General features: G+C 34.6%; 2 protein-coding genes across 6 annotated transcripts in view; both read left to right on the forward strand.

Moving 5' to 3' along the window:
* The window catches only part of LOC135073884 (glutamate-gated chloride channel), a 92,419-nt gene that overhangs the window by 50,819 nt on the left and 26,687 nt on the right, over nucleotides 1–14,913 (forward strand). The gene's annotated exons all lie outside the window — the stretch shown is intronic.
* LOC135073865 (uncharacterized) lies at nucleotides 8,019–12,191 on the forward strand. Its single transcript, XM_063968087.1, has 3 exons — nucleotides 8,019–8,468; nucleotides 10,343–10,485; nucleotides 10,929–12,191. The coding sequence occupies exons 1-3, from the start codon at nucleotides 8,423–8,425 to the stop codon at nucleotides 11,145–11,147; spliced, it is 408 nt and encodes a 135-aa protein (XP_063824157.1). The 5' UTR covers nucleotides 8,019–8,422; the 3' UTR covers nucleotides 11,148–12,191.

The raw sequence follows: 14,913 nt of genomic DNA on the forward strand, positions 1-14,913 counted from the left end.
TTTTATCCCGGTTTTTGAAACAGGGACGCGCGCGATAAAGTTTTTCTGTGACAGACAAAATTCCACGCGGGCGAAGCCGCGGGCGGAAAGCTAGTGCTTTTATATAAGTAGATTTTGACGAACAAACCATTTTAAGAACACCTTACTGTATTACTCAAGATTGAAGCAAATAAATATATTTCATTTTTCATATTTCAATCTATCAATCATTGATGTCCGCTGCTAAAAAAAAGGTCGTATATGTGGTTGATTTATGGTTACAGCAAGGAACGATCTATGCTTGCTTAGTAACATAATTCCCATATCTTCCTATCTTTTCTTATTTTTTATTATTGTATATTGATGGTTTATTTCTTATACTTATTATTTTCTATAGTGACTAACCGTCAATTGGAAAACTAGTGCCCAAACTACTAAGGTAAATACCAAGTTGGGACGCCAAGTCACGTCTCACGTCCACGCGACAATTACACTGATTATAGCCGATCATGAAATAAAACATTAATTTATTAGGCTTGTTTGTTAGGTGACACTTAAAAAATACCACAAAATACAAAAATACAACTTATGTTTTATCACATAACTAAGTTATTACTACAATAATATGAATATATCGTAATAATACATTACATAATTTATGTTGTACAAATAAATCCTCTCAGTACTTAGATTAGAGACTAGACACTAGACAGTCACATCGACCTCGAGCAATTTGCTGTATGTGTTTTTAAGACTATGTTTTAGTGCTGAAGCTAGACTTCATCGTACCACTTCTGCATATTGATGGAAAAATTTCGCTGGATATATTTAATTTAGGTGTCTGATTTTCTTCCAGACACGCCGGATTATTTTGGGCCAGCTGTGTAAACATGAACATCTTCTGTTATTGAAATTGAAAAGAATGAAATAAAAATAAAAACATTCTTCATCATTCCACTCTCTATTAAAACTTAGATAAAGACTAACGGTGAACTAAAGAGAATAACGGTGCTATTTTATAACAATACAATAAATTATGTGCTTCATGACAATAACAGTAATTTGAAGCTACGTGTCTTGTGCCAGTTAAAGTCACTTAAAATACAGTCTTTCAAAATTTAAAAATACTTTCGAACTTTTCAAAGTTTTAATTTCCTCGGAATGGAGTTTTGGATGAATTACAGACTTGTTTTAAAAACGACTGCCTGATTCTTGTTCCGAGTTTTACAAAAGCTACAAATAAACTTGATCCGTTCTCTTTCATTTCAGTTTATAAGTTCTATGAAATAATTAAAACTTACAAGAGATATAATGCTGTAATAACCAGTCAATATTGATACTACGTCGAAATTACGAGTACTTTTCATTTCTGTCATTGTTTTGACAGACTTCTGGATACATTAATCCTATTCCTTCTTCTCTGTTGTTTGCTCACTATTGTAATTAATAAAATTCTGAATCTTTATTAAGCGTTTTAAAGTTATTTTCAAATAAATAATGTACCTACCTATCTAGACGTAATCCTTTTTACTCTCCGTCAACACTCACTAAAGGCAGGAGCAATCAGCGGTTGTCATACGAGATCAGCCCTAGATAATTTAGCTTCGAACTTGTTAAGTTGCGGCGACCCCATCAATTTTGGAACAAGGAGCGTAGTGCCGCCTTAAGTTATTGATTCGCCGTATTGGTGTGCAGGTCGCGTCCGCTCCGCAGTGACGGCCGGCGGTCAGGTATTCCGCTGCTCGCCTCTTCTCTTTTATACAGGGTGCTGGGGATACCTCAACGAAAACTTTTTAGTAAATTCAGTCCATTCCTTTCCTTTCAGAAGTAGCACCACTAGAATTTTCAGGGAAAAGCACGGTGAATTCAGTCCACTCGTCCGTTCTTTTTATAGCCAGAGTAGAGCATTCTTGTATCCTAAGCAAAATCACATCGATACGCAAATTGCTGGCAGAAAGTTTCAACTATCACATTCATCAAATACGTAGTACCTAGCGCCAAAACTCAGGAAAACTTGTTACTATTGCCACAGTTTATCAGATAGAAATTTACACAAACCTGCAACTATTGTTCTTGGTGTATTAGTACCAGACCACGCGGCCATCAAATAATTATGAAACGGTGGAAACACCCAGCTTCCACTTCAAGAGACTAATGATATCAAATTCGACGGAGAATTCCTTTGATGTTCATTCGCTGCTTAAATATATTGCCAATTATCACCCTGTATTGAACCCAATACCTATCAGGTATGAGGTAACGAACACGCGGATGGAAATTTCATTACTCTATTTCACTACTACTATGTACCTACTACAGCCGAAGAAAAAACGAACGTAATTTTATTACTGGGACGCGCTTTCGTTCGATGTTCGTTAAGTTTGGAACTCTTATTGATCTTTCAATTCGGAAGTACGAGGCTAGTCTTGAATGCTACGTACCTACAGAACTTTAGGATTAAATTTTGTATTGTTTTCAGTTTTCCTCAAGTTTTCTTCAGGTAGTGGCCGAGAGTTCGTTCGTTTCAGCCAAATGACGTCCACTGCTGGACAAAGGCCTCCTCCAAGGTTTTCCACAATGCACAGTCCTGCGCTGCCCGCCCGAGAGTAGGTACTTTTAGTTATTTGTGGTATTAAGGTCATACAAAAAAATAAATGTCTCAAATATTATGTAGTTTATTATTGAAACAGCCCTATAAGCGTCTTCAATCTTCATGACATGTTACCAGTATATTATAGGCCAAGGTTACTGTTAGTCCCCGCGACTCTATTTTTTATTATTGTGTTACGTGCACGAAAATCATCGCTATTAGCCTCTACTACTTGACATAAATGCTTCCTTTATAAAACTCTACAGAAATCGTCTCTCCTCTGCATGCTGCTCCCCATTACCTTAAGCAATTCATCACTTCATCAGTCCACTGGGTGACTTTAAATCCGTAGCTGCTTTTCGATAACCTTTTTCCCGTGATTTTGAGCTCTACGAGGGATGTAGCCCACCCATCGTTACTTGAACTGAATTCTAAGAACGACGTGACTTTGGTTTTTGCGGATATCGTAAATAAGGATTGTATCACACAAAGGAACGCCAAACAAATCTTTTTCTATGTTGCGCTGAAATATCCCTTCTGAAAATGTTCAAATAACTGGAAAATTTTATGTAGAAAAGCTCCATATCCAGTTCTCTGTCGATCAATAAAAATAACACTAACCACAAAAATAATAACGAGTATCAACAAAATATAAAAAACAAAAAAAACAAAATCACAATATATGTAAGTGGCAGAGCGCCCTCGATATCTAAGATTAAAATTGTATGACGGAGGTCTGCTTACGACCATCGTCCCGTCCCAGTTTACGACGCTGGAAAACATTTATACATTCCCTCTTTGTTGAGACAGCCAGGATTCTGATATCATGTCAAAGTGAAAACAAACCCATTCCCTTATTAATAAAACATTTGCGAATGCCTACTTTAACAAACATCAAAGATAGAGCGGAGAGTCCTGTGACGCACTTCGTATAATTATCAAAGGATGCTACAGTGCTACCTAATTTAATGGTATCGTACTACTTCTCATGTAGGTACCTACTTTCGTTAGGATATTTTACGAAACAATATTTTTTTAATACTTGTATTTTTCTTAAGAAATTCCCTCCCCCTCTCTCCTTCAGTGTGTCACTATTGAATCCTGTAACCAAATCAAAAAGTTAAATAAATAATTTAGTTCTATAAATAAATCATCAGTCGTTTGCGCAGTTTAATTAAAACTCGCCATAAAAATAAATTTTATTACGCTGTTTGATTAAACCCATTAAATACGGAATAATTCAATTAAGAAAATAAACTTTTACCAATGAAAGTAGGCTGTTTCAAAACGGAACAAAATAAGTTGTAATACATCTTTTAACTTTGTGCAGTAAATTCTTAAGCTTAATCAAGTTATGCTCTGATTATTACATAATTTAAGAGTTTCATAATTTTAATACTGAATTTTATGTTTACTGGCAAATATAAGGATCCGTTGGACTAAAAGATGCAATGAAAGTCTGTTTTTATATGATTCTTGTGTAGAAGAGCATTTGAAACCATTTGACTGTCAAGTTTCTCTAAGTTATTACTTAGTAGATTTCATATTCTATGTAGGTACCTAGGTACTTAATACTGAACATAATTAAAACCCTTTTCAGGAAAAATACTGTTTCATTTCAGTACGTAATAATTATCTCAAGCAGTGCGGGCTGGGAGTCGGCAAACATCTGGCAATCAGAGCAAATTGAGAATTATGGCACCAAACCCAAGCTCTGATACGTCACTTCGCGAGGACTGAATGAACCACTAACAAATTGCATTCTTGTGAAAAAAGGAGTAACTGGAAACGTTAATATTTTTATAACTAGAGCTAGCTCCTAATTATAGAAGGAGCCATATCGTCCGTGTTTTTCAATCGGCGGATAACTGAAAAATAAGTTTGACATTTATTGACAGTTTCAGTATTGGAAATGGGTTTGTCAAAATGAGAAGTTTATTCTTCAGTAAAAAGATATCAGACGATTAAAAAATCAGGTCTATTTTAAGTAGATGTTAAAAAGTTATATAACTTTAGTAGGCAAATCTACGCATCCATGCCTTCTAGCCTCTGAAAATAAATACTCGTATGCCGATAAATTGAGTTAAGTACTTGTTAGTTTACTAATTTACACTGACACATGTTTGCTGTTGGAAATAAAATAACTCCATTTTCGAACCAAACCTCGCGAAATGAAGTAGATTATACCTAATCGAGTTAAAAGTAATGGAACGTAGTTTTTATTTTTACCAAGTAATATGAAACAACACATTTCAATATTTAATCAATCTATCAAGGCTTTCATAAATGTGTCAAAAATAGAAACTACTTTTTGGTTAAACGTGATATCCTAGGTAGGTACAGTCGACAGCACGTCAACGTAAACACTGTGGTATCTTACGTAGTTGCGATAGGGGCGACTTTGCAACGAAAATGTGTAGTCTCATGTGCTGTCGACTGTACATAAATAAATACAATCGAGTACAGAAGGTCTTGAATATGTTGAAATAAACAAACAACAATTTAAATAATGTTTTTTTTTAACAAAAGTAGACTTTTAACAAACTGAAGGTTCCATCGTGATTTCCCAACTGAAAGTTTTTGAAAAGACTTTTTGAGCTGCCTACCCTGCCAACATTACCCTTGAGGAACATTCCAACTACTCGAGCGGCGTTATCAACTTTGGAAAACTTCATAACTGAACTCTCCGATTTCAAAATTCAAACCAATCTCTAAAGCTTTAGGATTTGTTTTGCTAAAATTTTCTGCGCTGCTTCTGACATGGCTTAACGACCCCATCATAAATGGAAGTTGGAAGACTCGGCGCGCTCTTTGAGGCACTTGTATTGGCTTAGAGGAAATGTGCCATGCAATGGGACGCTAAAAGCCTGATAATGGGAAAACAAAAAGTCCTATCATTGCCACAGGTTACACGGGTTCATTTACATTTCTTTCTGTTCCACCCATTTATTTTGTAGAGTACCAAAACCATTACTTTCTTTCAGAAATAATTACGGTCTATTTTATTGTGACGCAGATTTGTAGCGGACATTAATAACTAGGTTTTCATTCCACGTAATAAAGCGTTGGGAACGAGCGCCACACTAAACGCTTCGCACGGTAAAAACGGTGACCTATTTTAATTAATAGACAGGTCAGCTAGGTTGGCGTATTTGAAATGTATTTTTATCTCAAAAGCATTATAAATAAATAAATAAAAAGCCTGTTTATTTTCCTATAGGTATCTGACAAAACATTGTTTTATAGTTTCTTATTTCTAGATTAGTAATAATTTTATATTAAATTCTATGTTAGTTTACTTATAATATAATGTGTCTATAGGAACCCCTTTTAGGGTATAGGCCTCCTCCAAGTCCTTCCATTTCTCTCTATTCTGTGCTAGTTTAATCCAGTCCTTCCCAGCCGTCTCTTCTATGTCGTCCATCCATCGTTTTTGTGGTCTACCCACGTTTCTTTTCCCCGGTTAGCATTACTTACTCGTAATTAACTTAATAGGTACTTATTTTAATATTTAAGATCTATCAATTAACAATTAGAAACCTTAGGTAGATTATGATGTTTTGTGTCATAATGGCTCCCATTTTTTAGGTGATATCCCTTTTATATTTGTTAGAATCTCATATCACTGGACTGGAAGCTGTCTCTGAAATACGAGTCAGTCGTAAGACCCGTCTCTAATACAAAGTAACTAAGTTCGTAAAATAACAACTTTATTACTTTAATACAGCGTGCTGTAAGACCTACATAAGTCGCCTTTCTATAGAGACGATAAATTATCGTTGTAACAAAAACGTGTCTTAAGAAGAATATCGGGCAGCGCGCCAGAAAAGTCGGGTCCTAGGTTACAAACAAAGGCGTAATTCAAGAAGTTGGCTCAGCAAATGCGGGGAATCGGTGTAAACCGTCGTTATGGGGTGATTCTACACCGCCTCTTACGAAAGAGGGCCCGGGCTGAGCCGGGGAACATGAAACACCCCCAGGAATAAAAGGATTAGTGAGAAGCTGCCCGGAACGGATACAGGCCAAATCCCTATAGACACACGTGCTTTTGTGCAATACTGTGTGTACAACTTTAAATACTCATAGATAAACACTGATCAAAGATAGGTAAATACGTAGACCGTCATTTTCATCGTTCGTTCGTCGTTTCAGCCCAATGACGTCCACTGCTGGACAAAGGCTTCACCTAAGGATTTCCATTTAGGTCATTTTACACACCGCCATGTAGTACCAAACTAATAAACAAAACTTATGTTTACCATATTACCAGACAAGCGTACATAATACAAACATGCTTCTATGGGTCATTCCACAAAAATATGTCAACTCTTAGTCCGCGCCACATTTCACATGGAATATTTGTTAATATTTTATTCCAAAATTGTTAAATAACAGCTCGCAATGTGTTTTATTCATCACCCATTTATATTTTTTAAAACTATTTTTAAAACATCTTAAATTCCTTTTCAATGACCCAAAACGTCATTCCCTAGACATGTCCGTACTCCAAAAGTTTGTGTTTTGGAACCCATATTTATAGAAACATCAATTTGATCCTTTGTTTTAATTAACGAATAATCTATTTAAATGTATATTAAATCAAATTCTATTAATATTTTGCGGTTTCATTAAACAATAATTTGATTTTCTGTACTTGAAAAAGAGTCCACAGCTTTTAGCGTCATTCCCTCGCCACGCACTGGTTTTATAATTTTGCGCTTCAATATGTATTTAGAGTGAATGACATTTAGTTGAGTTTAAAGTACGATACGAAGTCATCCTCAGACCATACTGGCTTTGCGGCAGCCGTTTTTTGAATTAGTGCAAACGTGCCTGTTGTTGCGGAAACATGTGTTCATCCAGGCACTTCGTCAGTACCTAGTTGAGTAGCTTTATTGATTACAATAGGAAATTGTATATAATTTAATCGTATCTACGTGTGGTTTTTCGAATATTTTCGGCACATCGTATAAAGCATCTTGTAATATAAAGTTAATCTGCATTTGTGTTAAGTTTTACTCCAAATCGTCAGTCCCTAGACCGTCAGGCCCTAGCTTTAAACGGCGTTAGGGACTAAATTACTAGTTAGGGAATGACGTTTTTTATATAGTGATAATAACAAAACAACCACATTAAGTATATTAACTTATCTATAAATGTTAAGGTTGTAAGTTTTATACTTTATTAAAAGTCATATAGGAGTAATGTAGTATGAAAAAATTGAAAATTATAATTTCTTCTAAAATAAAGCATAAAGTGACTGGCCCTTTTAGACATAACATAATTAATAAGTAAACTATAATTTACACTAATAAAGTATTCAAAAGCATCTTAAAAAAGTTAAGGACAAAATGACGTCGAAAATATACAGATTTTTATGGAATGACCCCTATATTAATAATTTCGTCAAGGGGTACGGTAGACTGGATCGAAACCTTTTAAGAATAACAAAGCATAAAAAAATAACGATTTTGAGTCGACAACATATATCCGCAAAATTCGGATAATGGAGAATTTCGTTAAATTCCGATGGCATTGACAAACAAACCGCTGTCGCCATCTTTAGTAGTTCACCATCCACTCACTATGCGATCAACGCCAAAAGCTGGGTTGTCATCGATCCATAAATAAATGGAAATCAGTGCGTTTCGCGATTTTTATGATAATATACTCTTTGTTATGTGTTTTTTCTTTAAACCTGGTATTGGCCGATTCAACCACAAAAAAAGAATATTAGCCATAACCTTATAAGTTGAAGTTCAAATGTCAATGTCATTTAGTTTCGCACAGTGATAAATTCCAGTGACATGCAATTTTTGTAATGGTAAAATATTTGTAAGAAACTGCAGACAAATGCAAATGTGCAGTCGATGTGTGGAATGCGACAACATTATACTCGGTAAGCGGCTTAATTATTTTTTTTATTTAACCCGAAAAATAATAATAAATGACCACATGCATAGCCTGTGTTGAGTTGTTATCAACATAAATGGGCAATTCTTAAATTTGTGCCAAATTTTTTTAAAAAATTAAAGATTTTTTTTTAAAACTTTTTGCGATGTGTATCGAAAGTATAAACCAAAAGCATACTTTTGATGTATATGGACAACCTTAAAGCCCTCGGAAAGGAAACAAAATAGCCTACGTAAACACGGCTGTGACACTGCATGACACGGATGTGACAGTTTTACATTCTTACTGTAAATAATAATATTTATGTTGTTAAATTTATATCATAATAGTTTAAATTGATTAACAATAAAATACACTAAATTCGTTTCATCAACAAAGGTGTGATTTGGTAATATGTACTTTTTTCTGAACATCCAAAAATTTAATTAAAATTGAGATCAAAAATACCGTCAGGTAGTTAATATATCTACTAGATAATAAAAAAATATACTTTTTATTATTGGCACTATCTGATCATGCTTCCGATATGCTACCTACATGGTTTCGATATGATATGCTTAACAAATTAGTAAATCTTAAACACAGTACCTAATTGAATATCAAATGAGATTTCTGTAGGATTCACATAACAGTTGGTTTTGACAACTTAAACATGTTTCGTAGTCACCGTACCACTAAAAATATGGTTAATAGCAATTCCTTTTAAAACAACTCCGACCAACTCTGCAGGGCCTTTACCGGGAACTATCTCAGTAAAATTTGATATTACTGCAGAAATGAGAAAGTGCAATAATTTTTCCTTCGTGGCATCTAGAAAATCATACTAGCGAAAAATAAGTATACTTACTAAAAGGCTACTCCTAAAAATTGCACAATACACAAAATAATTTAGCAGAACAACAAAAACTATTAAAATAATAAAAATAGAATGTCACAACCACGCGTTGTAATGTCACGACCATATACTTAAATAGTTTGCGGTAGTGACACATTTTTAATACCATGGCCGTGACAATTTGGAACGTGTCCGATATATCCAAAAAACTATCTGTGAATTAGCAGATCTTGTGCAATTATCTGAAACTATACTGCATGAGGTACATAATTATGTTTTATACAATAGCGTGACATTGATACCTACCTTTAAAAACCGTACACGGAATGGACGTGTTATGGTTGTCCCTTTTTTCAAATAAATAGGAAATAATTTTTTGCGGCTCACTCACTACGTTCAGCCATTTGCAAATCTAATAAGATGACAATGTTACTGTTCTAAAAAAACTTAGCAAGGGATGTCAATATCAAAGATAGTTTTTTACCGAGTTACGCATATTTAAAGTGGCGCACGTGGTTGTGACACAAAAACTGCTCACACAATGTTTGGTGTTCAAAATCAAAAATGGTATTTATTATTGATATAAATTTTTAACAGTCTTATATAACATGTATTAATCTTGCATAATTACTGTAATATTTATCAAAATAACATAACATCTCTTCAGAAAAAAATATTTTATGTCCAAATCCGGGAATCTCACACTACACGGTCCGTGACATTTTGGACTTGTAACTTTTTTTTAATATTCTTCTAATAGTTTTATGATAAAAATGATATTGGGCCTAGTTAATAGAGGTATTTTACTAAGTAAATTAATATACAGTGCACTGATTTTCTTTAAAAACATATGCTATTCTTACATCTCACACAAAAATGCGTAAGAATAAGAATGGCCCAAATACAGAAACAGACACGATTTTTGCACCGTTTTTTCTGATAACCGAATAGACTCCTTCATGCGCAAGTTCCACTTGAGCTCGGCTGGTTCTTATTATAAATAATTTTGTAATATATTTTTGCAGATAATTTCAATTATTGCGAGTGTTGTGGCTTAGAAACAATTAGGCAGTTAAGAATAAACAAGGCTCGGGCACTATCAAACCTTTTTCCTAAAAAGCAAAAAGCTGCTTCTGCTGCTTCACAAGATTTATTTGATGACTTTCAGGTAAGTTAATAGTGTAGGTCACTGAGTAAAGTAAACTAATAATAATAATAATAAAAATAAACTCCCAATACCCCAATCCAGCAAACGCGGCTCACTTGGCCTAGGCCCGTGAGTCAGTCGTCAGTACCGAAGAAATCAACTTCGAGGATTAATAAAACTCATAAAAATAATAAATAAACTTTATTTATCTTTCACAGAGGTATAAATAAATATTAGAGGTGGGAGGATATACCTACACCTACATACATTCACAATACTTATTATTATTTGAATATTTGTCTAAAAATAAAATATATTTCTCTTATTAAACTCAGTTAGCTCAGATGGAGCGCGACAACGGAGAAGTCGAGGATGTAGGTTCAATTCCTGCATGTGGTGTATTTTTTCATCACATCTTATTAAATTTGTTTAATAAGAGTAACACAATATATTTCTCTTTTAAGGTTGATAACGAAGAGTTGACACTAATCGAGGATTCATTGATGATTGATGATGCTTCTTCGGACAACAAGAAAAAACAGCTACTGTCAGTCAGCAGTGATGATGCTTCTTCAGACAACAAGGAAAAACAGCTGCTGTCAGTCAGCAGTGATTTTATTTCTTTAGAAGAAGAAGAGAAAGAAAACATATCAAATGGCGGGCAGACCCCCGAAAAAACGTAGGGGAGACCGGGTACAATAGTACCACGGGTCAATAGTACCATCGGCGATATTTCTTCATACAAGCGACGTTAGATTGTGTGCATAGCGTCAGAATATGCGCTTTTTGTGTTTCCATCCGCTTACCAGTCGGCGGCGCTTGTGCTGAGAAACGAAGGTGTACAGGAAGGATTTTTGTTTTTTGCCCAGCCGCAGTAAGTTTTTATGTCAAATATATGAGCCCATAAGTTGCCTAATATGCTATTTGTTACCAAAGTATTGTTGTCAATAGTTTATCCAGGCTCTAAACTTTCTATCGACAGCGAATTATTGGCATTCACTGTGAAAATGACTGAATTTTAGGTGAAGTTCTCTTGACTACCTACTTGGAACAATTGTACCAGTCTCCATGGGGTCAATTGTAGCGGTACAATCAACCCCGTGGTACAATTAACCCCCGGAACCTTATTTTATACTTACTACATAATATTTTAAATTGGTTTTAAAGTCCCTATACTTATAATAAGATAAGTTATTATAAAACATTCACGTGGTTATTTTACATTTTTACAATTATATTTTTACAATTACAGGCATACCTACCTACTGAAAATATAGTCTAGGCTCATTCATAGTTGCATGCATTAAGCATTAATTAGATACATACTTAATGTGTTTTATTAAATAAGTAGATAAAAAGGTGATATAAGTACCTAAATGCCTACTTAAAATGTTTTAATATAGGTTTCTAAAACCCTTCTGAATATGTACATTTTAGCTTAATTCAGTAAGTAACTAAGTATTTGAACATTTTATTTTAGATGCCTCGGCGTAGAGTCAAAAGTACGGATCGCGGATCAACGGATCTATTCCTTTATGAACAGGCTTATGAAAAAATCTTAAAAGGTCGAAGCAGTAGTAGGTATAAATAATCAGGGTCAATTGTACCAGGGGTCAATTGTACCCTCATACAAAAATAGATTTTTCAGTTTTGATATTTCTATCATTGTTATTATGCTTATTGTTGTTTCAGAAGCAATATCCGAGCCAAATAGATGGCATATTATGTAGAAAGAGTTAGTTTATTCGTTTTTATGGAAGAAAAGTTATTGTGTTGTTTTTAAACTTAAGTGTTGATTTTTCATACTTGTTCCTAAATATTTTCGATCTCAATTAATAAAGACTGATGATTGTAGGAGATTAAGAGAACAGAATACCAATAAAGGTGATGATTAGATAAACATAACTACTTTTATTGCCTCATATATTATTGGTACAATTGACCCGTTGTAGGGGTCAATTGTAACATGAGACATCGTACAGTTCAAATTCGTTTTTCATTAAGTATTCGAAATAATAGTTCAACTCTGCATGCTTAAATTTGTAGCTTAAGAGTCTAGTTTTTACAGCATCCTAACAGAATAGGTTACATTTCATTAGATTTCTCAATATTGAACAATTTCCAAAAAATGGTACTATTGTCCCCGGTCTACCCTAAATATTCAAGCAGGTTTAGTACAGAATATCAGCCCCCCAGGACTAACTATTTATATTTAGCACTTTCAAATAACACCATTCAAGTATCAGTACATTCAGTTGGTTCTATGATTTATGAATGTGTTCAATGTCAAGCACTTCATTTTTTAGGTGAAAAAATTAAAAATCATTTTAAAAATTGTTGTCATAATGGGAAGGTATACATAGACCCAGACAGTCTTAAAGTCAATTCCAGAAATATTATTAGCATTTTTTGAACCAAACAGAACAGATGAAAGTGTTCGACAATATCTTTACACTGAAATTCCGACACATTTCAGATTTATCCATGGACAGTGGCAACCACGAATATCTCAGTCAGCGGCTGATAAAGTAATTGCAAGAATGTATAATTATTCCTTTTCTGATCGGGAACGATATTATCTCCGGCTATTACTTCTTCACGTCAAAGGGCCGACTTGCTTCAGAGATATTAGAACTTATTAATATGAAAATATTATTTACACATCATTTCGAGAAGCTGCTCAAGCAAGGGGGCTACTTTTTGACGATCAAGAATGGGAAAGATGTTTGGATGAAGCAATTGGTTTCAAACTTCCTCGGCAATTACGACAGCTGTTTGCGTTAATTTGCGTGTTTTGTGAAGTAACTGATCCTAATGCTCTTTGGGAAAAATTTGCATCACATTTTATCGAAAACTTTACAAGATCCCGCCCTGAAATATTATCCAAACAGTTGGCTTTACAAGATATTGATGAAACATTAAAACTCCACGGAAAGAGACTAACAGATTTCGGACTTCCGGAGCCAGATATTGATGAAAATAGTATTTTCTTATCTGATCCCGTTTCTGACTATTAATAAGAGTTATTTACATAACCTATATTAATGATTGAATTTGATTGTTTTGTTAATTTGTCTTAGTTTATTTTGAATGTTGATTTAAAATAAAAATAATTTGTGTAAAAACATTTGCAGTTTTTATTTACCATATTTATTAAACACAACGAACGAAGCTATATAAATCTATATTTAATATTCTTTGAGAACCGATGACTACAGAAACATCTATCTACATTTTGCACCTAGAATTGTGTATTATGAGTCAAATTGCACCCGAGCGAAGCCGGGTTTTCATCTAGTACTTAAATATTTTACGTTGAAAACACACCCTAGAAAACAAACATAGACTTAGTCAAACTGATTCATGTTCATTAACACTAAAATATTGTTTTCATTGTGCTCGTTAGTTAAAAACTTTAACGCTATAAAATTCTGAGAAAAGTTTAACTAAGTACAACAAAAAAAAATTCCCCTCGTTTCCTTTACCAAGTTAATGTGATGTTATACTAAGTATATTGAGCGATGTCATAAAATAATTTCTGTTACAATTTCCAAGTAAAGATATTCACACAGGTGATGTAATTAATCTATTTTCCTTTTAAGGGGCATTTTCGTAACAGGGAATTATAGCCTAATGTAATCAAATAGCCTTTTTGTAGGTAAAATTACCACTTAAATAGGCTTCTCAAATATCATACCCGAGTCAAAGGTTAAAGGTTATTACCAAGTAACTAGGTGACCCTTATTTGAGTCCTAGATGAGAATGGTTATATGGCGACATAAAAAACGAGCCAGCAATAAAGTGGAAAGTGATGAAAGTAGGAAGCTGGCGAGATGGGATCTGAAGCCATTGCACTATTAAAGTATTGCGACTCCTCGGTTACTGCCGACAGTGTTACATATTTCAGCCTCATTTCTTTTCTCAGATGCTTTCATCATCATCATTTTAACCAAAGGACGTCCACTGCTGAACATAGGCCTCCCCCAATGATTTCTATATTGCCTGTTTCTTTTTATGCATGACAAGGCAGGTATTTGACCGCAATCGCACCTGGTAGCAGTGACCAGCATCCATCGCCTTTCTGCTACCATAATGTGGTCCTGGGTCCACTTTGTGGGTGGACGTTCCCAAGCTATGCTTTCCGGACTTTTGGACCACTTCGTAGCCAGATTTCGTAGCTACGAAACGAAGTACGAATGAAGTAGGCTACGACAGCTTTCGTAGCTAGGCAGTAACTTTGACTTATGGTCCTATGTCCCCTAGATGGGGCAGAGGGCGTCCACAACAGTCCTCCATCTCGTTCGGTCTTGAGCTTCTCGCTTGATCTCGCTCCAGGTCTTGCCGATCTTCTTCGCCTCGTCCGCTACAGTGCGGCTAGGCAGTAAGCGAGCTTCGATATGGTTTCTTTTCCAAGGGCTTTTTTTAAATAAATAAAATAAATAAATATAA

This window comes from Ostrinia nubilalis, chromosome 8, assembly GCF_963855985.1.
Source record: "Ostrinia nubilalis chromosome 8, ilOstNubi1.1, whole genome shotgun sequence".
NCBI classification, from domain to species: Eukaryota; Metazoa; Arthropoda; class Insecta; order Lepidoptera; family Crambidae; genus Ostrinia; species Ostrinia nubilalis.

Bases quoted from the DNA above. Each gene is read 5' to 3' on its own strand.
- LOC135073865 (XM_063968087.1), top strand. From the start codon at position 8,423: ATGCAAATGTGCAGTCGATGTGTGGAATGCGACAACATTATACTCG. The intron at 8,469-10,342 runs GTAAGCGGCTTA...ATATTTTTGCAG, and splicing joins ATGCGACAACATTATACTCG to ATAATTTCAATTATTGCGAG. The intron at 10,486-10,928 runs GTAAGTTAATAG...TTCTCTTTTAAG, and splicing joins ATTTATTTGATGACTTTCAG to GTTGATAACGAAGAGTTGAC.